General features: G+C 53.6%; 1 protein-coding gene across 1 annotated transcript in view; it reads right to left on the reverse strand.

Moving 5' to 3' along the window:
- QSOX1 (quiescin sulfhydryl oxidase 1) overlaps positions 1 to 19,420 on the reverse strand; it is a 35,252-nt gene extending 15,832 nt beyond the window's left edge. Inside the window, exons 1-5 of the mRNA XM_026509155.4 lie at positions 19,057 to 19,420; positions 11,523 to 11,623; positions 3,255 to 3,300; positions 2,596 to 2,698; positions 977 to 1,067 (exon numbers count right to left, since the gene is read on the reverse strand). Coding sequence (XP_026364940.2) covers positions 977 to 1,067; positions 2,596 to 2,698; positions 3,255 to 3,300; positions 11,523 to 11,623; positions 19,057 to 19,315 — 600 coding nt within the window. The 5' untranslated portion in view covers positions 19,316 to 19,420. The remainder of the gene's footprint in view (positions 1 to 976; positions 1,068 to 2,595; positions 2,699 to 3,254; positions 3,301 to 11,522; positions 11,624 to 19,056) is intronic.
- Positions 19,421 to 22,592: the final 3,172 nt, after the last annotated feature.

The raw sequence follows: 22,592 nt of genomic DNA on the forward strand, positions 1-22,592 counted from the left end.
TCCATGCCCCCCCCCATCTCCCTCTGTTTCCCCTCTCGGGGCTCAGATGCCTAGAGAGAGCCCGGACGCTCTGCACTGTGCTTTATGAGTCTCAGGAGGAAAGTCATTCGGAGCTGACAGTGGTGTTTAATTTCATCTCCACCCTCATGCCTCTTCTGTGTCGCTGCATTTCCTTGGGACTTCACCCATGCCTTGGCCCATCCCACCTCAGTACCTGGGAAAAGCCCACAAGGGGCCTAGAGAAGTCTCTGAGCCAGCAGAACAGAGAGCTCCCTGCATTAGGCCAGGGGAATGGGTCTTTAAAAAGCACCTACTCTGTGCCAGCTACCAATCCAGGCCCTTTCCCTAACCCGCCTCGTTTGACTGTGCCAGCAGCGCTCTGAGGAAAGGTAACGATCACTGCTTTCCAGACAGGGAAATGGGGCGTAGGGAAGCTGGGTAACCTGATTACAGACGGATCATCACGGAGTGGAAATTCACGCCTGCCTGTTCTGTTACCTGCTTTACTTCCTCCTGAGGCGCTGCATGACCTCTGATGGCCCCCTCCTGCTCCCAAGCCCCAACTCTGCAGGGGTGGGGCAGTGCGGAAACCACCTGGGCTTGTGGGACTCACAGACCTGGTTCCAAGCCCTGCTCCACCCGTTCACTGCCAGGGGATTTTCAACGTGTTACCTTATTATCAACCTTAACTGTGAAGATTAGCGACTACGTGTGCTGGCACTCTAGTCCAGTGCTCAATGAACAGCAGGTGTTACAGACGCAGTTTCAATGAGGGAGATAAAAAAGAAAGGTTTTCAAACGGAAAGGTCCAGCTCCCACACTTCCCGGGTCCCCCAGCAGGGGTCAGGCCAGTGCTGGGCTAAGAAGCGCACGAGGCCCAGACCCTAGAATTCACCAGAACAGCCCTGCCCATGAACTCATTGGGCTCTCTCCTGATGGCTACCCTGGAGTTGCAGGGACCCTGGGGGCAGCTCACCTCTCTACCCAGGTACGAGCCTTCCTTTTCAAAGATCAGGGCCAGGCAATCTTCGTCATTTCTCGCAAAGAATCCATCGATCTCCTCCAGCCTGCAAGAGACAAGGGCAGCAGGGACCCTCCACAGACCTGCTGGGGACACCAGGTGCGGCTGGCACGGCACTGGGGGCACAGCCACACACACCCCTCCTGTTTCCACTCGGGGCTCCGTGGAGGTCGCCCCCTGCCAGCCCCCCAGGGTGAGTAAGCCAGACCCTTAGTCGCAGGGGATGCTGACTCTGCTACCCCACACGCTGGTTCTCCATTTGGCCCGACTTGTGGATTTGGTTTTTTTCACACTGTCTCTTCTAAGAATCTGAAGTGAGTACGAGGTGGTCTGGGGAGGAGGCTGAGGACGGGAGAGGGGCTTTGAGACCAGGGGTCTCTATGCTCGGGGTAAGGGGAAGGCTCAGTGAATATGGAGCAATGTTTAGTACTCATCAGGCTGGCAGGTGGACCTGACCTGCTGCTTTTGAGAGCTCTTGGAACTGAAAATGCACCATGAAGGATGCGTGTGCATAAGAAAGAGAGAGAGGCAGACACGGTCATTGAAAAATGTAAGTAAGGGGCAGGCTGGTGTGAATGTTTCCTGGAGAGAAGGGGTCTAGTTGCACAGCCCCAAACCATACCGAGACTAACGCTGGGCCCAGGGTCTCCATGGGACCCTCCAGAAGGATGGACAATTGGGCAAATGGATAAAAAAAAAAAAAATCATGGGTTGGATTCAACCCCAACTGACGCGTAGAAGCACAATCTCTCAGCAGGGCTATGGCTTTCGAGAACATCACTAAATCAATGTGCGGGGCCTGGAGCGCCAGCGCCTGCTCCACGAGGCCTCCTCAGGTGCTGGAGGCTGGGCTCCCGCCAGCAGTGCCTGCTGGTACTTGGATTTGTTCCTTCTTGGCAGGAATCCCTGAGGTGGGCTCTACCCTGTCTCGGGTTCTCAGCCGGGAGGGCGAGACCTGGTGTTCTCAATTTGCCCTCTGTGGGAGAGCTAAGGCAAGGCACCGCGCCCCTTCCTCTCCTAGAAGAGGCAATCCTGGAAGCCTGCCTGACAGGCAGATATGGGCCACCAGCCACCGTGCCTGACGCTCTGCGGCACAACAGTCATGTGCCCCACCCCCCCAGTCACAGCCACCGCTCGGAAAGATGACGACTCCCTTTTACAGACAGGGCTCCCTTTGAGCCTCCCTTCTTCCTCCCCATGTCCACTCTCTCAGTGTCCCCTCCGGGTTAGATCATTTGAAGTCCACTGCAACCCCCCACACGTTCCTGAGGACAGGCTGTGAAAAGCAGAGGGAGGTATGGCCTGGAGAACGCCTGCCCAGCTCTTCCCACCCGGCAGGATAGGCCCTTGCACCCCTGTTGGTCCCACGAAGCCAGGGCTCCTCAGGGAGGATCTCCAGCAACAGGAAGTCTTCCACCAGCTGTTCCAGGGCAGCTCTGGGCTCTGGCCCACTGAGGTGTATGCCCCAGAGACAAAGCCCTCTGTATCCCCTAAGCAGCTGTCCTCGCTGTCCTCTCGCCACCAGGCCTGTGATCCTGGCCCACACTGCACCAAGCCTGTCCAGCCCCGAATACCTGGCAGGCTCCAGTGGGGGACAGGCGGGGGGCCACGTGTCACTATGGGACTCCAAGGCGTCAATGAGCCTCTTTCGCAGCGTCTCCACGTCAGCACCAGCCACTGAATGAAGATGGACATGGGGGAGGGGGGCGTATGAGGAGGGAGGGAGAATAATCCCAGCGCCCTTGTCAGCTTCACTGAAACAAAGGGCTGGGGGCACAGGCTAGTTCTGAGAGAAACAGAGCATGAGTCAGTCCTTCTCTTTCACAGTGGTGGGGTGGGGTCTTCTGTGGCCCTAAGTTATACAAGACCACCCATCCCTCAGAGGGCAGGAAACAGTCCGTCAGGCCTGGAGCCCATGAGCGTGTTCCCTGGAGGCTGTCTGGTCTGTCCCTCTGGATGCCAACCTCATTCTGACATGAAGGGTTGGCCTGGGTACACGGTGACCCTCCTCTCTTCCCAGGACCCTGAATGGACCAAAGCAGAAGGGCTTTTCAACCTCCTTTTCCAGAAGGCATCTTTCAGGCTGGCTGGGAAGGCCCTAGGAAAACACAAACTCTGCCCTCACTTGGGAAACTCTTCACTCCGTGCACCTTGCCGGGCTTTCCTCACCTCAGCAGAAACCCAACAGAAAGAAAAGGAAGAAGATATTGACAACTGGAACCAGGACACCCACCTGGCAGTGTTGCTCCTGAGCCATTCTTGGAAAAGGCCTTGAAGAACTAGAAGCAAACACACAGGCAAGAGTCAGTAACACACGGAGCTAAGACCACCACACCAGTGCCAGATGCATCCGTGTCTCAGACCCAGCTGCTTACTAAAGGGGCTGACTTTGAGCAAATCACTTAACTTTTTGAGCCTCAGTTTCCCCATCTTTAAAAGGAGAAAAGGGAGGTATCTGCTCCTGGAGCTGGACGCTGATTCCTGTCCCCACCCCCACGGCTCCGATGCACCCAGGGAAGTGCAGGCCGCAGCTTACACACTCACGAGTGGTGGACGGTCTCTCCGTCTTGAAATGAATGAATGAACATATCCATTGCATGAATGAGTGGATGAGGCAGACTTAACTGATAAAACAAAGTCACTTCATACTTCCCCCAGAAAACGTCAGCTGCCCTTTGAGGCAATCTGTCCTTAGAGGCTGGTGTCTGTCCACGGAGAACTCCCAGCCTGGCTCAGCAGACCCCCATGAAGGAGGGGTGTCCAGGTCAGGTCCTGCTAAAGGGTGGGCCTGAGGCCCTGAAGACACAAGTCTTGTTACAGACAGGTCAATTTAATTTTTTTTTTTTAAAGATTTTATTTATTCATTCGACAGAGATAGAGACAGCCAGAGAGAGAGGGAACACAAGCATGGGGAGTGGGAGAGGAAGAAGCAGGCTCATAGCAGAGGAGCCTGATGTGGGGCTCGATCCCATAACGCCGGGATCACGCCCTGAGCCGAAGGCAGACGCTTAACCGCTGTGCCACCCAGGCGCCCCACAGACAGGTCAATTTAACTCATCACTTTGTCCTCTTTCCCATTTATAAGACACTCCAGGCTCGGCCTTTCACCTCCTTGGGCAAGAGGACAGAGAGAACAAAAGACAACTCGTCAGAATCTGGGCTTCTGCCTAAGTGGCAGGACTGCCATCAGACCTCTGGTCTGTGCTCTCCCAGGCTCAAGAGGGAATAAAGTCTAGTCGTCCTGACAGACAGCCACGTAAGCGTCTGGCAGAGAGCCTGCTGGCCAGGAACAGGATGCTTCCTGAGATCCTCGGGGGCGACCTGTAGCTTCCTTGGGCCTCTGCCTGTGACAGCATGGCCATCTGGCCTTATTCCAAGCTGGTGATTGCCTGCAGGCCCTGGGGTCTACCAGACCTGGGTACAAGACCCGGCTCTGCTACACACCTGCTGTGTGACCTTGGGCAATCCAGTAACCCCTCTGTACCTTCTCATCTTTAAGATGAGGATGCTGCCATCTACCCTGAGGAACTGCTGTGAGGATTCAAAGACGATCTGTCTAAAGTCCTTCTATCTGGTGCATACAGTAAGGGATCAATAAATGTTAACTGCAGGATTATTATCATCCCCTTCCCTTGTTCCCCCTTTTAAACGCTAGGAAACACTGATCGACTAGCCTGATTAGCCATTTGCAGGCAGAACACGAAAATCCGGAGTGGTGGACGGATTGCCCACCTTCCCACCAGAAGAACAACAGAGATGCACAGACGCCACCCATCTTCCCCCCTGCAACCTCCTTCTGCTCCCCCTGCCCTCACCTGGCTCCTAACTCCTGCTAACCGCTTTACTCTCTCTCTTCTTAGACCATCAATATACACTTTTATTCTGGGTGCAAACCATCTGCTGATACATGCCACATATATTTATAATAATGCAGTTACTAAACAAATTTTGTGTGAAATTATGTTATCCTGACACTTGTAAAAATGCTCACCAATTCCCGGAATTGTGGGAATGTAGGGCGGACCCACGCTGCTACGGCTGTTATTTTCGGTGATGAAAAGCAGCAGGGTAACTTTTCTTCGGCCACCAGCTTCTCCCCCAGATCTGAGGAGGTGCCCTTCTGAAGGGGGCTAGCATTCTCTCCTTCAAAAGGCAGACTGCCGGCCCCAGCAAGACTGACCCAGGGGAATGCGGGTACTCGGAGACACAGCCCCTGAGGCGCAGGGCTACGGGAAGGCCTCCCGTGTCCCTCTGTGTACCCCTGTGCTGCCACGTGGCCCTCCCTTCCGTCCTCGGAAGCCTTCCGTCTACCTTCTAGAGGGATGGCAGCACCGGAGCTCTGCTCCCACACTTCATGCTCTTCAGAACTTTCTCCTATCAACCTCTCGTTCCCCTTTTCTGCCAGCAACACCCCTAGGCCTACAAATAGATTCCGATCTTCCTAATCTAATTTCTTAAAAAAAAAATAATGAAAATAAAAAGGACAGGAAGGGAGGTGGATGGAACAGAGAGAGGCCCTCCTCCCTCCTCCAGGTACCGCATGTCCCATCTCCTCGGGCTGCCAGACTTCTCGAAGCAGTGTCTGCTCTGCCTCTCCGACTGCCCCTCTCTTCATGCCCATGAGCAGCTGGCTGTGGCTCAGCTGAGCCCCCCGCCCCCTACCCCGGCTCAGCTGACCCCTCTGGCCCCTCCTTGCCTTCTCTGCAGTGTCTGATGTTAGCACCGCCTGCCTTCCCCACATGGCCAGGGTCTGCCATGTTTGTATCACATATTCCTGACACTCTTCTTGGCCTTCATGCTGCCACCTCCCTTGCTTCGCCCAACACTGACCAGGTCTGCTTGGCCACCTTCACGGCCTTCCCCTCGCCCTTGTCCTAGCCTCGCCCCTGACTCCTCTCTTGTGTCCACTGCCCCCACAATCTCTTGCCCCCTGTCTCTCCACCTGCCATGTATCAGCTCTTGACACTCTTTCTGTTTAAAAAGCCCTGGGAGGGGCGCCTGGGTGGCGCAGTCGTTGGGCGTCTGCCTTCGGCTCAGGGCGTGATCCCGGCGTTCTGGGATCGAGCCCCACATCAGGCTCCTCTGCTGGGAGCCTGCTTCTTCCTCTCCCACTCCCCCTGCTGTGTTCCCTCTCTCGCTCGCTGTCTCTCTGTCAACTAAGTGAATAAAATCTTAAAAAAAAAAAAAAAAAAAAAAGCCCTGGGAAGTATCGTCACACCAGGGGTCAATCATTGCTTCTGAATGAAGGAGCAAGTGAATGAGTGAACAAATGAGCCTACTGTCTGTCTTCCTTGTCAATGTCATGTACTTGGTCTAAACGATTTTCAGTCTGAACCCTTTGTCTCAAGTCCTCACCTGTCCTAGCCTTGTTTACCCCTGGTGCCCTCCACACAGGTGCCAGCCTCCACCCCCCTCCAAGACCGAGTCACCATTCCCCCAACCTGTTTCTCCATCTGTGTTCCTTGTCTCACCCCATGTCCTCTCCCTATTAACCAGACTGGCATCTTCTCCTCCCCCATCTGCCAGTCAGTGGACAAGGTCTGTGAATTTGACCTTTGTGATTCTTCAACAGTCCTCTAGGCCAGCTGCCTTGTCCAGGCCAGGGCTTACCACCTATTTCCTGGACTAATGCAACAGTCCCTACCTGTCCCTCCGTGAGCTCAGAAATGTTAATTTGCTCCATCTTTTCATTCCCCAACTGCTCCTCATTGCCATTTTGCTTAGTGGCACCATTCTGGTCCGATTGTGTCCCTCCTCCTCAAATCTCTTCCATGACTCCAGATTACCCGTGAATAATGTTTAAACTCACAGGCCTTCCAGGATCTGACCCAAACTCTGAAACTTACCTTCCACTGCCCCTCTTCCCTACAGTTCAGCTACGATGGGCCTGAAATCTGAACGTTCTTGAGGACAGGACTATGCTTGGGCATCTGGGCAAGGCCCACAGTGTCTAGGATGTAGAAGGACTCAGAAGACATTTGCTCAGTAGAACAGAGAAGCTCTGTCCTTTGATCATTGTAGACAGTCATGTGAAAATCATCCTACAATCTAGTCAGGGCACATTTTTGTCCTCCTATTAAAATGCATCCTTCTTAAGTCAGCTGTTGGAGGCGTGTGCCTCACCTGGGGAAACCTCCACAACTCCTTGGGAACAGGTAATTAAGATGTCAGCAGCGAGTTTTCTTTTTTCCAGAAGCGGCCGGCACCTGGTCCCTTTCCTTCCACCCCTTCACACAGGAGCCTCTGCCTTCCCCAACGCTGGTGCTCCTGGAAGACCTCATGTCTCCCCAGAGGCATGAGGTGGGTCTCTACCAATCTGTCAAGAGCAACACCAACATCAACCAGCAACTGCCTTTACCTAGGATCAGATAAGGCTGAATGGAAAGCACGCTTTCCAGTGGTGACCACCGATGACACGGAATGCAAGCTTTTAAAACAAGTTTCAAAGAAAATGACCCAGTCTCCAAACAGCTTACGGTGAGCCCAGGAGGAGCCACATGCCTAACCATTCCTACGCTGGAGGCTGATTGTGGAGGAGGCCAGAGGAGAGCAGGTGACTGCTGACTGGGGGCCCATATCCTTCTTCCAGAGAGAGGCAGGAGTCGCCCTCCCTGACATCTCCCCCGCTCACAAGAGCCACATAAGGTTAACAGCCTAGTGTCTGTACCGTCACAGGGTACCCACCTCCCCGCCCAGAATCCAGGGCCCTGACATTACTGCCCTGCCTCAGCCCTGCTTCAGCCCTGCCTCCGCCCCGCGCATGAACCTCTGCCCCAGCCAGACCAGTCTTCTCAACATGTCACACTCCTGCCCACACAGGGCCTCTGCTCTGACCTCCTCCTCAGCCCGCATTCCTCTTTCCTAGCCCAACTGCATGCATCCTTCGACACCAAGTGGAAGTCCCCTTCTTCCATGCAGTCTCCTGATTTGTGAGAGAGAAAGGACTCAGTGAGCCCAGGTGAGCACCTCTGGCATCCACTGCATACAGATCACTCACCGTCTGCCCCCAGCAAACACTCACTCACTAGGTGCTGACGGACAGACTGCCGAAACGCAGTGCCCACAGACGAGCCACCGTGAGCTCCATGGGGTGACTGAGGGAGGAGACACAACGGTGGGAAGGAAGCCAAGTAACATTAACTGAACTCCAAGTAATACCACACGGTGTCTCGGCACTCTCGTGTGTAAGACCTCACCTCACACTTGGCAACAATCTTATTAGGTACAGATATTATCATCCTATTTTTCACAAAGGGAACTGAGGCCTGTTGCTGAGACACTGTTCAACAACCTTCTGAGTCACATCCAGTACATACAGTAAGCCGTGGAACCAGGATTCGAACCCACATCAATCATCTCAGAATCTTGCAAAGGGGAGACCTCTGTCCTCCCACCCCAATGTTGATGCTCTCTGGAATCTTGATCCCAGCTGGGCAGGCCTTTGGACACAAGGGGTCTTGATGGATGACCCCCTGAGGACACTCCTGTGGCCCATGGCAAGGCCTCTCCCTGTGAGTTCCAGCCTCTAGGTTCCCTAAGCCGGAACCTGTTGTCAGCTGGTCCCTCCCTCCCTCCCCCACACCTTTGTTTTCTTCCAGTTGAGCTCCAGCTCCAGACTGATGGGCCCCTGACACAGCCAGCCCTGCAGGGCCAGGTGTTTGCTAAACAGGCTGGGCTAGTGGAAGCTCATTGCTCCTGAATGGTGACAAGGGGCAGGAGGCAGAGGAAAGGGACAATGACACATGTACCCAGGGGTGGCCCAGCCTCATGTGTAGGTCTGTCTCCATCACACCAGCAACACGCTCTCTTCCCTTGTTCAACGTGTGCCCTCATCTTACAGTTCTCACAGCCTTTACAGGTAGGAGTGAGGACAGGCCCAACCCCGGGGGTGGGGGGCAGCAGAGAAGCCCAATGGCAGCCAGGCCGACCTCGAGGGTCTGCACTGCTTTCCAGGGAGTCCAGCCATGACACCCACAGGCACACCCGACTCTCCGGAGATCGGCAATGTTTGAGGGGCATTTTCCAAACATTAGAAGCAACCTCGTAGTAAGCTGTAACATCAATTTAGCGAACCACAGCTAGTATTTTAAAAAAATAAGCTGAAAAATAATTAATTTTAAAAAACTAATGGAACAGAAAATAGCAGCGTGTACCGCATTTAGGAAGAATAAATATCGTTTCATGAAACTTTCGTGTTGGCGATCACTTACAAACCAACTTTTGGATCTCACTGTGAAATATATGTATCTTACTGCTTAGGGCCTTAGAGTAGAGACCCAGCGCAAGCTAGAACCACTTGCCCCCTGGGCCAGAGTCCTGAGGACAGGGCTCTGAGGGCCTCTCCCTGCTGGCACTGAACTGCCAGGCCCAGCCAGGCACTGCCTGTGTGGAGGCTGGGGAAGGTCAAGACGACCAGCCCAGGGCCCTCCCAGCTCGGGGCCCTCTCAGCTCCCCTCCCACAGCCAGCTGGGCGGTGCAGGAGATGATTAATCACTGGAGGCAGCCGGGCTGCGTGTGCTGCGTGACTTGGGTAGGCGCTGGGAGCGTCGGGACCTCCCGACTGCCTGAGCCGCCTCCCTCACAGCCAGGTGGAAACACCAAGCCTCCGGGTGCCAGGTCCCACAGAAGCTGCCCTCGTCCCCCCGGATGTCCTGACCCGGCCCTGGCACCAATGCCAAACCTGTTCCAAGGGGGCTGGACCCCCATGGCCAGTCTTCACTGGGAGGAGTATCAGCCTGTGAACAAGGATTCTTCCAGACACATTGGTCTTCCCACAGCTTCCCGCACAGGGCTGCTCACCCTGGCTCAGCAAAAGCAACAGAGATCCTCGTCCTCCCCTGGACAGTAATTTTGAATATTTTCAGTTACATGTTTTGTGACGAGGATAAAAGCAAAGCAATGGCCCTGCCAGGAAGGCCTTTTACTGAAAAGAGAGGACTTATAAGCAATCTCTTTACTGGCACCTCTACATGATACGGCAGGAGCTGCTCCCCAGACCAACCTGATCTCAGCTAAACCTGGGGTCTAGGCCTGACCCCAAGTGGGAACAAGAATGTAGTGGGGAGGGGCGCCTGGGTGGCACAGCGGTTAAGCGTCTGCCTTCGGCTCAGGGCGTGATCCTGGCGTTCTGGGATCGAGCCCCACATCAGGCTCCTCCGCTATGAGCCTGCTTCTTCCTCTCCCACTCCCCCTGCTTGTGTTCCCTCTCTCACTGGCTGTCTCTCTCTCTGTCGAATAAATAAATCAAATCTTTAAAAAAAAAAAAAAAAAGAATGTAGTGGGGAGCCCTCTCAGTCTGTGGGAATCTCGAGCCCAGCAGGATTTCACTGGGCATGAGGAATAGAAAGGTCACATGGAGTTCAAGCCGGACATTCTTGCTGGAGCCTGGAGTCTGGCTTTCCAGACAAATTCTCTTGAGTAACTAGGCTGAGATCCGGCTCATGGTTCTGCTTGGAACTTGAGGCCCCTGAGCTCAGATATCTTGTTCAGGGGACAGTGCTTGGCATTTTAGCTTTCAGAGGCCCTTCCAGATTATTCTTAGTGGTTATAGTGGAAATGTTTTTCTAGATGCCATTCTGGTAGAAGGAGCCTAATTATAGCTGGAGGTAGGGAGAGAGATTCTGATTCTTTAATTTGGAAGCAAACTAATTGGATTATAGCTGGGCCTGAGCCCTGGGGAGGGCACTGAGTATAACTGCACAGCCTTGCCATCCTCGGCTTCCCAGAGCCTCCTACTTGAGAGCCTTGGAAGTTGTTCAGATGTTAATTAAGCTGTTGATGCCCCACAGTGGGCAGGTTGTCAGGCAAGGCCTCACTGGAGAGCTCACACTACTTTCAGCCAGAGCTGGGGTGACAAAGCCCTCATGTGTTGGGTGTGATGACTCCCGTGATGGGGATCCCTGCTGCCTGAGGCACTGGCATTTGACCATGGGGTGAGGCTACCCTGACAGGTCATTTCTGAGCTACTGGGACTCAAGGCACTTGCCGGATGAGGATGAAGCTCACTGGTATTTTCTGGGAGATCATCAGGCCCCCTGAATCTGATCCTGACCATGGGTGGGTCAGAGCCTGAATTGGGTTTTATAGGGTTAGATCAGGTCTCTAAGGCTGGGAGGACAGGAGGGAGAGGAACTGGAAAAAGGCCCTTGGCAGCTGGGGGTTCTCACCAGCCCAGGTGATAACCATCTCATGGCTCCAATCAGAGCAGCTGAAATTAGCCCATCGCAACTCCCCTCCCCTGCCACAGCCCCCTCCTTTTTAAAGGGCAGAACTTGCCAGACCAAATGAGCTTCCCACTTCACATCCCTTTCTGCCTCTACAAGAGGTGTCATCGCATCAAGCACAGGGACAGCGCTCTGGCCGCTGTGACTGAAGCAGATCAAGCCCAGAAGCATGGGAGGACCCCACAGAGCTCTGATGCCAGGGAAGCACGGGGCAGCTGGCAACAGGCCCCACAGGCACCTCCCCTGCTTGCCCCTGCTCTCCCCACCCTCTCACGCACCCTCACGGTCGGGAAGCCGGGGATGTTGAAGTCTCTGCAGATCGCGCTGTTGGTCTCATCAGCACAGTCCAGGGCAGCAAGATTCAGGGCCGGTCTCCAGTCTGAAAGGAAAAGAAAAACAATTAGGTAAGTAAGAGGGGCTGGCACTTCTGCCTGCTTACCTCCCCCATGCCACACTTCACCCACACCAATGCCCAGAGCACCTGCCCTTAAGGCTCTCACGAGAAAGGTCATCCCTTCCTCAGGAAGGATCTCTGAGATACTCTGGCCATTCTGCAGTTAGCCCGTGCTTTGGACCTGGCTACGTAGCACAAGCAATGCTCTCCTGTAATGGCATCTGTGATCCTCCATTAATCTGAGGTGGGCAAGGGGCACAGAGGCAGCAGGGGCTGAAGAAAGATGTGAGATGAGCTTGAACCCCTAGGGGAAAAACCCCGACATGGCCTCTGTCCCTGCTGCCCTCTAGAGAGCATCAGTTCCAGAAGGGTGAAGAGCATGCCTCAGGAGGTTTAGAACTCCCCAGCGGATGCTCGGGAAGGTCTCTGCAGCCAGAGGTGCTGGCAATCAGCCTACTTGCATGGGTGGCACACAGGGGTGAGGACTGGCTCTCCCGCCAGAGAGAGAGAGGCAGGGAGCCCAGGGGAGGAAGGGAAAGGCACCTGGAATCTAGAAACCACCGGGAAAGAAGCCCTGAGGCCAGAGTCTGGCAGGAGATGAAAAGTTCCCGGAGCTGCCTGGGCACCCTGCTCCTGCAACAGGCCCCGGGCTGCAGGCCTCCCTCTGCTGAAACTCACTTGCAGAGGAAATAATGGCACCATGCTGGGCCACAGCCCAAGATGTGTGAAACAGAAAACAGCCTTCTCTACCAGGCAGGCCCCCTGAGCTCTGTTCCGGGTCAGGTGCCCCTAGGGCACCGACTAAAGTTCCCCATGACAATGAGGCTGCTTCAGCCAAACCACACACAGCGCGGGGTGGCAAGGGACTGGTGCCCGCACGTGGCACACAGCTCTGATGGGGTGCGGACACCGGGCAGGCCAGCCCTGGGGACCGAGCGCGGGCTTCACCGGAAGGGGAGAAATCGAGTGGAAGTTTGCAGTCAGTTGACGGGGCCCGCATGAGCAACACGCTCAGAGCCCTGCTTGGGTCTCCTCCACCGTTAGACGCCTGTCCGTCCCTAGGAGCCCCTTCATTTTTGCATCCTCGCTGGCCGGCTTCCCCGCTGTGCAGCACACACACGAGGCACTCCGAGACCGCTGACCACATGACACAGCTGACCGAGGCCCGGGCCCGGCTCAAAGCATCTGCAGGACTGCAATGGTGGCTCTCAGCTCTGCCTCCGCCTCGGGGGCCAGCTGGGGCCGAAGGTGACACCATCACCTGTGAAGGCCCGCGAGAGGAGCTGCCCCGGATCACAGGCAAGAGCACCCCAGCATCCTTCTGTGGCTTCTTCCCTGCCCGAGGGAGGCCTGGGCGGGACAGGGAGACCCAGGTCAGCCCCTATGGCCAGCTGGCACGCTGTAGGCGTGGCTCCGTCTGTTCTGCATCTCAGGCTCTGGTCACTTTGTGCAGGGAGACCCACGGCAGAGACTTGGCGCCTCTCAAAAAAGTAAGTCAATTAGACAAAAGGGTGGAAGAGGAACAATTTCTTGTCCTTCCATCAGGGAGGGCCACTGGCAGGGATCTCACAAAGCCACCTGACAGGGTGACCAAGGACTGCAGGCCTCAACTGCCCCTCTCTTCTCCGAGAGTACAGGCCGCCATCCCTTGGGCCAGAGTCAGTGCCCATTGCCACAGGGGCATGAAGACTGAAGGGACAGGCAGGGGACAGAACAGGGAGCTAGTGCTCAGGGGGCACCCATGGTACCCCCTAGATGATCTCTCTCCACTCCTGCCCCTGCAGAGGGGCACCATCTCCCCCCACTCCCACCCCCACGCCACAAAAGCAACTAAAGGCTCCAAGTTGTCCAGGGCTACCAGACTCAAACCCACTTCTCTCCCCTCGCCACCTCGCCAGGGGCAGGGTATTACCCTTCTATTTTTGCCCTTTGCTCTGATCACAATCTTCCCCCTGAAAGAGAGAATGGCAAAAACAATGCCTTCTTCAAGTGACGTGATTCCTTAACTCAAGCACCCAGTCACTATCATAGACTCGGCTCTTAGATGATGATGTTTTATGTACCGAGAGTTTAAGCAGAGTGTGTAGTGTGCCTAACCTACCGCATTCAATGTGTAACTACCCTCGGGGGAAAGGCAGAAGCTATTATCTCCAGACCTGCTTTCCTCCCCTGTAAAAGAACATTGGAGAACAATGCCCAAGGCACACTGCATCAGTGGTAAACCTGGGATCTGAACCTCTGGTCTCAAGAGGGCCCAAGACAGAGAGCTGCTTCCCAATCAGGACAGCCAGGGAGGATAGGCTAGAGCAGGGTGTTAGTAGTGGGAACCAGGGGGAAAGGGGATGCCTGGGAATTATCAGCCCCTTGCTCCTGGGTAGCTCTTTGACACCTTATCTTTATACCTTGATTCCCTGTCATCCATGAAATGGAACTGGGGCCTCTTCTAACCATACCCCAGGTACTGGGGAGGGGGAGGGGGAGGCTGGGGCCAGTCAGGTGCTGAGAGTCCTGGCTATCGAATGTTTCTCAGGAATATCAGTGTCAATACCTTAATGAGCCATAATGACATGTAAAGTTCTGGTTTGATACTAATCACCATGGGCCTGACCATTCACTCTAGTCATAGTACAAGGAATGGAGAGGACCCTTATGTGGGTGCTCTGCTGGTAATGCAAAGCTGCATTGAAGTGAAGTGCACTGCTGTCAAAGAGGAACAGAACTGGGCGAGGGAGGCTTTTTAAAGTGTCAGGTGACTTAAACACCACAACCTGCAGGCTTAACCCCTAACATCAGCACTATCAGCCCAGCCCTTCTCTTGGGGAGAAAAAAGTCTCCTGGTGCAATTACTGCCCTGGCAAAGTCCTTTCTCTATTAACAGCAGAGTAAATGAGCAAATGGAGAGCAGAAGGGTGGGGACACAGGCCTAACTGGGAAATCTATGGTCTCTGGGGTGGTGCGTGAAGAGACACCCTGTAGTGGGGGGGGGGGGGGTCTTGGGCTCCTTCTGGAGTCAGAGGCAGTATCCCTGCCCCCAGTCACCACTCCTGGAAGGGGCATGGACCCAGGGTCACACAACTTGCTTATAGCTATAAGTGGCCAAAGCACCCTGAGCTCCACATGTCTCCTTTCTGGGCCTCGTGGGTCAAACGGGGACCAGGATAGATGGTCTCTCCTGTCCTTTCCAGCTCGAACAACTGTTCAAGTGCTGGATCGCAAACAACTCTCAGCAAGAAAAATGGCCATGAGTCCTCCCGTGTTAAGAAGCTCCTATTAAGACAGAGGCCAGACCCATCCAAACCACCAAGAGCTAGTCAAGTGGTCAGAACCAGACCTCCATGCAAGTCTCCAGGAGTCCTCCCCACGGAGTTAGCCCGTGCCCTGCCATCACCACCACATCGCTTCCTCCCTGTTGCAGACTTCTGGGCAGTGAGGTCATGGGATAGATAAAATGCCTTCCCTGGCCTCCACACCTGGCTGACACCCTGGGCCTGAGTCCAGAAGAGCCACAGCGCCAGCAGAAGGCTTGGTCACTACATTCTCATTTGGAATCCTGTGAGGCTCATACCACTGGCCTGCGTGAGTGTTCAGTGGGCTCCTACCCTGGGCCAGGCTCCGCACTAAGGCGTTCACAAGGGTACAAGAGAGGTGGTCTACACCATGGAAAAGAACAGAAGGCAAACCACCACTGTTCAGTGTCACCCAAACATCCATGCCTTATAAATGTCATCTCCATGGCTTGGCAGAGGCCCTTTTCCCACCTGGAGTACTCCTCCTGCTTTGCCCACCTCTCCACCTGCCTAGGTTCTAGGGAGAAAGAGACGGCTTCAAGAACCTCCTCTAGGGGCGCCTGGGTGGCACAGCGGTTAAGCGTCTGCCTTTGGCTCAGGGCGTTATGGGATTGAGCCCCACATCAGGCTCCTCTGCTAGGAGCCTGCTTCTTCCTCTCCCACTCCCCCTGCTTGTGTTCCCTCTCTCTCTGGCTGTCTCTGTCAAATAAATAAAATAAAATCTTTAAAAAAAAAAAAAAAAAGAACCTCCTCTAACATCTGTACAAACTCGGGCAAGTTACTTATCTGTAAAAAACAAAAAACCATCGATTGCTCAGATATTTTCTCATAAAGGTATGTAATAGTGGCCTGTAAAGGCTCTTAGCAAAGTGCATAAGGCAAGTGTATAATAAATAACTGCTTAAATTAAGGCCTGGTGACAGATTGGCCATCCGAGACTTCGCCCTGCCCTGAGTTCCTACAAGAAACGGTTGAACCACTCCTTTGGCCTTTTTCAAACACAGCTTCTCACTGTTGCCAACTTTCCTGCTGTGCGGCTGTGCGTAGCTCATTTCCCAAACTGCAATGTCAACAATGTTCTGCATACAGAGGTCACTTAACAAATATTTACAGATTGATTAGCCAGTGAAGAGTAATGAAGATCTAAGATGAACACAATCAATTTCCCAAACATATGGCAACACAAGAAGAGCCATGCTGGAATACAGGAAGGGATGAGCCAGGTCTTTAGAAGCCAGCGTTCTGGCCCAAGGCAACAAGTGCCCCAGAGAACCCCTCCCACAAGTCACTGAACAAATGAGCCCTAGCCAGTCAGATGAAATGCCTGAGGCCAGCTAGGCAGGGTTGCAAAACGTTTCTCCCCCCTAATGACTTTTCATATTCTCACTCCTCCTACCCCGGGTACTCCTACCATTGGCAGAAGGCAGGGGGCACACTCCAACAGGCCCTGGGGTGGCGTTCGAGCCCTCTGCTGGCCCACAACCATTTTTTCAAGAAACCTCAGTAATACAGAGGTGATGTGAGAACAACCCTGGCTTCTCAGCAGGGCCTCACCCTTGGATGGGAGTGGGGGCATTCTTTATCATCACAGGCTGACACCAGATTCGACTGGTGCTCCCCCTCAACACGATCTTGTTAAGGGGGCTGACCCATCCCTGTGGCTCTTGGGAGACCTCTGGTTCCCACCTCAATTTCCTACTTCCCATTGACTGTGGTTCATCTCCACAGACTGATGCTTCCATTGTCCTTCCTGGAGATTAAGTTTCGATTTGCATTTTTTAGGGGAAGATTATCACTCCATGCACTAGGGCAAGACCCCTTTTGGAAGCGGCAACCCTCACCCAGGAGTAAGCTGGGTCAGTGTCTGGCTATGCAATTCATTGGAAAACTCTGGGTTGCAAGAGGCCAAACACATGAGTCAGCTAGAAGCTAACCCTTCCCTCTAGCATTCTTAAATTATAAGAATCTTCTAGATTGAGTTCATCTGTAGCCATTAGAGACCTCTCATAGCCTCAAGGTGGAAACTGACCTGGGGATTTTTATGATTTTCAGGCCCATAAGGTTCCCTGAACACCTAATGTCCTCTCGGGTGTTCCAGTTCCATGTTCAACACTCTCCCTCCCCCTCGCCCTGACCAGATGTGTTGATATCACCGAAACAGTGTGAAGAGCTGCTGAGAAATGGCACATTTGGGTGATGGGACCAAAGAGGCATGCAGACAAGTGTCTACATGTGCACTGGAGGTAAAATGGTTTATCAGTTATGTTAAAAAGAACTTCCCAGTACCATATGGCTAACAGATGCATACATCTTTCCATCTGGCCACTTCAGGAACCACTATGCAAGCTGCCCAGGGGAAGCCGTAGCCTGAGTTTGAAAACCAACACCTACAGGGGCGCCTGGGTGGCACAGCAGTTAAAGCGTCTGCCTTCGGCTCAGGGCGTGATCCCAGCGTTATGGGATCGAGCCCCACATCAGGCTTCTCCGCTAGGAGCCTGCTTCTTCCTCTCCCACTCCCCCTGCTCGTGTTCCCTCTCTCGCTGGCTGTCTCTATCTCTGTCAAATAAATAAATAAAATCTTAAAAAAAAAAAAAAGAAAAGAAAACCAACACCTACAAATGCACTATTCCACCACGAATAGTTGAGCTGATAAGAAATACCAGGGGCGCCTGGTTGGCTTAGTTGGTGAAGCATCTGCCTTCAGCTCAGGTCATGATCCCAGGGTCCTGGGATCAAGCCCCATGTTGGGCTCCAGGCTCAGCAGCTGGTCTGCTTCTCCCTCTCTCTCTGACCTCTCCCAGGCTTGTGCTCTCGCTCTCTCTCAAATGAATTAAAAAAAAAAAATCTTAAAAAAAAAAAAAAAGAAATACCAACAGCACAGCAAGGAAACAACAGCTCCAGTTCTCTCGCTAGGAAAGGACTATTCCCTAAGATGCCCACAGCCCTCATTCAGGGATAATTTCCAGTCAGAAGCCAAGCGAGGGCCCTAGCACCACAATCAGGAAGTAGCTTCATTCAGAGGCAGCAAATCAGAACCAAATCACTACTACCACACCCACCAAACACCCACTATCTGGGCTAGGCAGCTGTGTGACACCACAGAGATCCTTAAATTCTGGAAAGGAAACTGAGATAATACATGTCATGTACTTACCCGGGAAGGTGTCAGATATATAGTAAGCGCTTGTAAATAATTAATTACTATTATTACCATATTTTTTCCGTTCTAGTCTTAAGTTGTTTTTTTTTTTTTAATTTACCATTTCTGTAATAGAGTATGCCTTTAAATCTCTCTCTGTACATTCAGTGGTCTTGTTATCTCTCTACCCCTCATGCTGTTAGTAAATGAACGGTATGTCTCACAACTGAGGGGCTTAGAATCAAGGAACTATGGTGCGAGTGGTCGGGCCACTGAGTAGGCACATGGAGGAGGGCCAAACACACAAGAGGCTGCCTTCAGTTTGGCCTCTGGGTTCATGGGTTAAACAGAAGGGTCTGAGAGAGTGCATGGCCAGGGGTAAAGAGAGGATGTGGCCCAGAAGGTAAGGAGCTGGAGGCAGCAGGTCAGGAGAGGCCTAGAACCCACATAGGAAAACTCTGTCTCAAAAGTAAAGCTGAGAAAAAGACGTCTATACAGCAGCTGGGTCAACCAGCCAAGGGGTTGGCAGACGGAGTGTCAGTTCCTTTTCTCCCCATCACTGATCCCACAGCAGCTGGGGAACTCGGCAGGAAGGCCACATGGGTCCCTGAGCGAGAGGAAGGGGACTGCCACAGGCGACAGCAGAGAAGGCCATAAGGTGTCAGCAGAGCAAGAGGAACAAAGGAGAGGCCGGCGCAGGGATGGGGGCAGTGAGCCGGCTGAGGACGGACAGGAAAGCAGAGCAGGTGTGAGGGCCCGGGCCGCCAGGAGTGGGTAGAGGCTAGGGACACCGGCCAAGGGGAAAGAGACTGCGAGGCGCGGGAGCCAAAAATGGAGTTGAGGGCTGGAAACCAGGGGGGAAGTGCGAGGGGCAGAGAGGAAGAGGTGGGCGGAGGCCCCGGGACGGCGGAGGCGGGTCGGATGGGAGAGGCCCTCGGCCAGGCAGATGGAGGGGGTCGGCGAGGAGACCCCCCCTCCGGCCCGCCTCTCACCTTTGACGTCGTTGGCCAGCGCCTTCCACGTCGGGGCGAAGGCGATGCAGTGGCCGCACCAGGAGGCGAAGAACTCCACGGCCCAAGCGCTGCTGGAGCCCAGCACGGCGCCGCGCACCGTGTCTGCCTGCAGCAGCGTCAGCGGGTCAGAGGACGAGTAGAGCGCGGAGCGCGGGGCCGCGCCGGCGCCGGCCACCGCCAGCAGCAGCAGCAGCAGCCGCGACGGCGGCGGCCCCGAGCGCCAGCCGCACCAGCTCATCCTGCGCCGCGGCGCCCACCACTGCGCACCAGTTTCGGACGAGTGGGCGTCCGGCCGCTCCGCAGCTCCTCCAGCGTCCGTCGGGGGAGGAGCCTTGGAGCTCCGCCCCCTCCGCAGCCCGGTGCCGCCCTCTTCCCCGCCCCCGCCCCGTTCCCCGCCCCGAGGTCCGCCGCGACCAGGGAACCGCTCTAGCGGGTTCCCGCCTCCGGCCCCAGCAGGCGGGGAGCGCAGCCGGGGCCGGGAGCCCCCACCCCCAAATGAGAAGGGCGTTTGCCGGGCAGAGGCCCGGACCGGTATTCTGGTGGCTGCTGGGACTCGAGGAGGTCATTTGGCTTCTCACGAGCCCCCTATCTAACGGAAAAGCAGTAAGTTGGAATAGATTGGACCGATTCATGCCGTACCAAGAAAGTTCTGGGGATCCCTCCACGCAATAAGATGTGAGTTAGAAGCAGGTGAGAGAGAAGAGGGAAGGTCTCCGGGTCTGTGATCATCATGACCCCACAGGGACGAGATGTGCCCACACCCGTGAGGCCTGTGGCCATCCAAGGGAAACAGTCATGGATGAGAAGCTACCTCCCCACCTTCCGCTGGGCCGGATGGCGTGGCCAGGGCGCTGCAGCCAGGGTTTCCTCGGCACCCAGGTCTGGCCGCCCCCGGAAGGTTGTGCGGAGATTCCTCCAGTGGGGGCTCCCAGCAGCCCAGGTCCTCCACAGCTAACTTTCCAGTCTACTTGAAGCCCTCCGTACTCAAGCGTGCCTCTCACAAGTAACCCGATAACCAGTTTTGTGTTCAAGTGTACTAAGGTGTTTAGTGGGTAATGTTCCCTGGTCACCTTTTGTAGCTCCTAGGCGGAGTGATTTTACGCGGAGAAAGAGCTCCTCAGGGTTGTCACACGTGATCCTTTTTCCTGTGTGTTTTTTTTCGTTAGCCCACCTCATCTGTAAGCCATCTGAGACTGGACTCATTATGCATTCAGTGTTTACTGAGTGGTATTTTTGTGCCAGGCACTGCTGTAGCTACTAAGAATAAGACAGTAAACAAAGCCAAGGTTCTACAGAGTCACCCACTTCCACTCTAGTGGGGATAGGGATAGAGAGATGATATACAAGTATATGTAGGTCTAATGGTGACAAATGCTATGAAGAACTATACAATAGGGTAAGAACAGAGAGACAGAGGAAGTGCTATTTTATTTTACACAGTGTGGTCAGGGATGGGCCCACCCGTGATATTTACAGGGCCAGGGTCAGAAGCACAAATGGAGGCCCACATATCGAATGTCTACATATTTAAACATTACAAACCAAGTTAAACTGGTATGTAAAATTCCTATCCTTTCATTGTGACAGTATACCTTCATCATCTGGAAGGCCAAGTTTAAGTTTAGAATTCCTGGACCCCAAGATGTGCACTGGAATGGGGTGGGGTCGGTGGTAACTGGTCCCTGGCCGCGGACCTTCCTCCTACTCTGTGTACTCCAGCTGTATCCCATACTTCAAGGGGCCATGTGCCCACACCTGTAATATTTGGTTCTGCACGTCTGAGCTTCATCCACACCTTCTGCAAGTAGCTGTTTCTTGGCTCCTGAAGAGGATGGAAAGGCCATTGCATTCTCTAGAAGCTGGCCTGGTGCTATAGGGACAGAGAAGTCTAGGGCCTTGGGTACCCGCAGTATGACCTAAGAAGGGGTGAGGAGCAGGAGCTTTGGGTGGGCCCATCCGCTTGGCCCATAGGCTTCTTGCTCTGTGGAAAGGGATATGGTTAGAAGAGGGCCAGAGAGCTCAGAACACAAGGTGGGGGCTAATCTTCTAATGAGGTAACATTTGAGCCAAATGAAGTACGAGAGGGAGCCTGTGGCAATCTGAGATAAAGGCATTCCAGGGAGAGATCTGGAGGTTGGGGCTTTTGCTCCGTTCATGTAGTCACAGTCTCTGTGCGCAAGTCTTGAACTGCATAAAGAAATTATATGCTGACCGGTGGGGGTGTTAGTACTTCCCCAAACTTCTACAGTGAATTCCAGATGCTGGGCGCTCCTCCCTGCCAGTCCTGTACAGCTCCTGCTACCCCACTTCCCTCACTTCTAGCAGCTCTTAGGACCAGGCTTGGCCCAGGCTCATGAGGATGGAGTCCTAGTAGTCTTTTGAGTCCTGGGGTTGGAAGTATTCCAGTGGCTGGATAGGGTGCCAGTAAAAGTCAAGTGCTTTCAAATGTCTCTATTGTTAAACAGTGCTGTAGTTATCTTCCCTAGAGGCCTGAGAATTAGGGAGACAATATTGGCTGAACATACTGAGCACCTGGGAAAGACATCCCAGACCAGTACACAAAGATTTGCTTGTTCACGTATCTGTTTCAGAGCATCAGAAGTGGGAAAGAATACAAACTATTTGAATGAAGTAGAGAAAGCTTCTTGGCAACAGGGTCAAAGAAATTAAGACTGAGAGTTGCAATATCTTGGAACAGGGATTTTCAACTCCTTTAAGTCTCGGAAGCCTTTGTTCAAACAGAATCTTGAAAGGAAGCTTGAACAGATAAAAGCAAGCTAAAGGGTGTGACCTAGAGTGATACCCACTTTCTGTGGTCTGGGAGGGCTTCTTGAGAGCCTCAGGGGCTCTCCAACCATCTGAAAACCACTGGTCTGGGATTGAAAGCAGAAAACATAAGGATCACAACTTGCCCTGGCTGTCCTTCCAGAAGCTTCCCGAGATAAAAAGATGGCAAAGGAGGAAATCTACTCAGTAGTGGGGTATGGAGGGGGAGGGGAAAGCTGAGGAAAATATTGAAAGTGGGGGGACTTAGGAATTCCTACCCAGGTCCCCTGCTCCCCTTCCTACATACAAGCTGTAGGAAAGTGAGCCAAGAGGAGAGAGTATAATAATAGTGTTAGATAATACCTTGCACCTGCTGTTCTAAACACTTACAGATATTACTCAATTAATTCTCACACCAACTCTCCGAGATTGATAGTCTTATTATCCCATTGATACAGATGAGGAGACAGAGGTAGAAGGATCCCTGTTGACTTTCCCACTTGTGAATCATTCATGTATGATGCATGAATAGAAGAGAGGGAATTTGGGAGTCTGTCAACCAAAAATAAGACAGATGGTCAGAGGAATGCAGCTTATACACAAATACAGATAATTATGGTGAGCAACAGGACTGTGTTTGGTAAAACATGTCAGCTGGTAGCCGACCATTAGATGACTTTCCAATCGCTCATTTACACTGAGGAGGAGACAGGGTGTGTGCAGCTGGAAGACAAGAGCCCAGCAGCAAA

This window comes from Ursus arctos, unplaced genomic scaffold (genome assembly GCF_023065955.2).
Source record: "Ursus arctos isolate Adak ecotype North America unplaced genomic scaffold, UrsArc2.0 scaffold_2, whole genome shotgun sequence".
NCBI lineage: Eukaryota > Metazoa > Chordata > Mammalia > Carnivora > Ursidae > Ursus > Ursus arctos.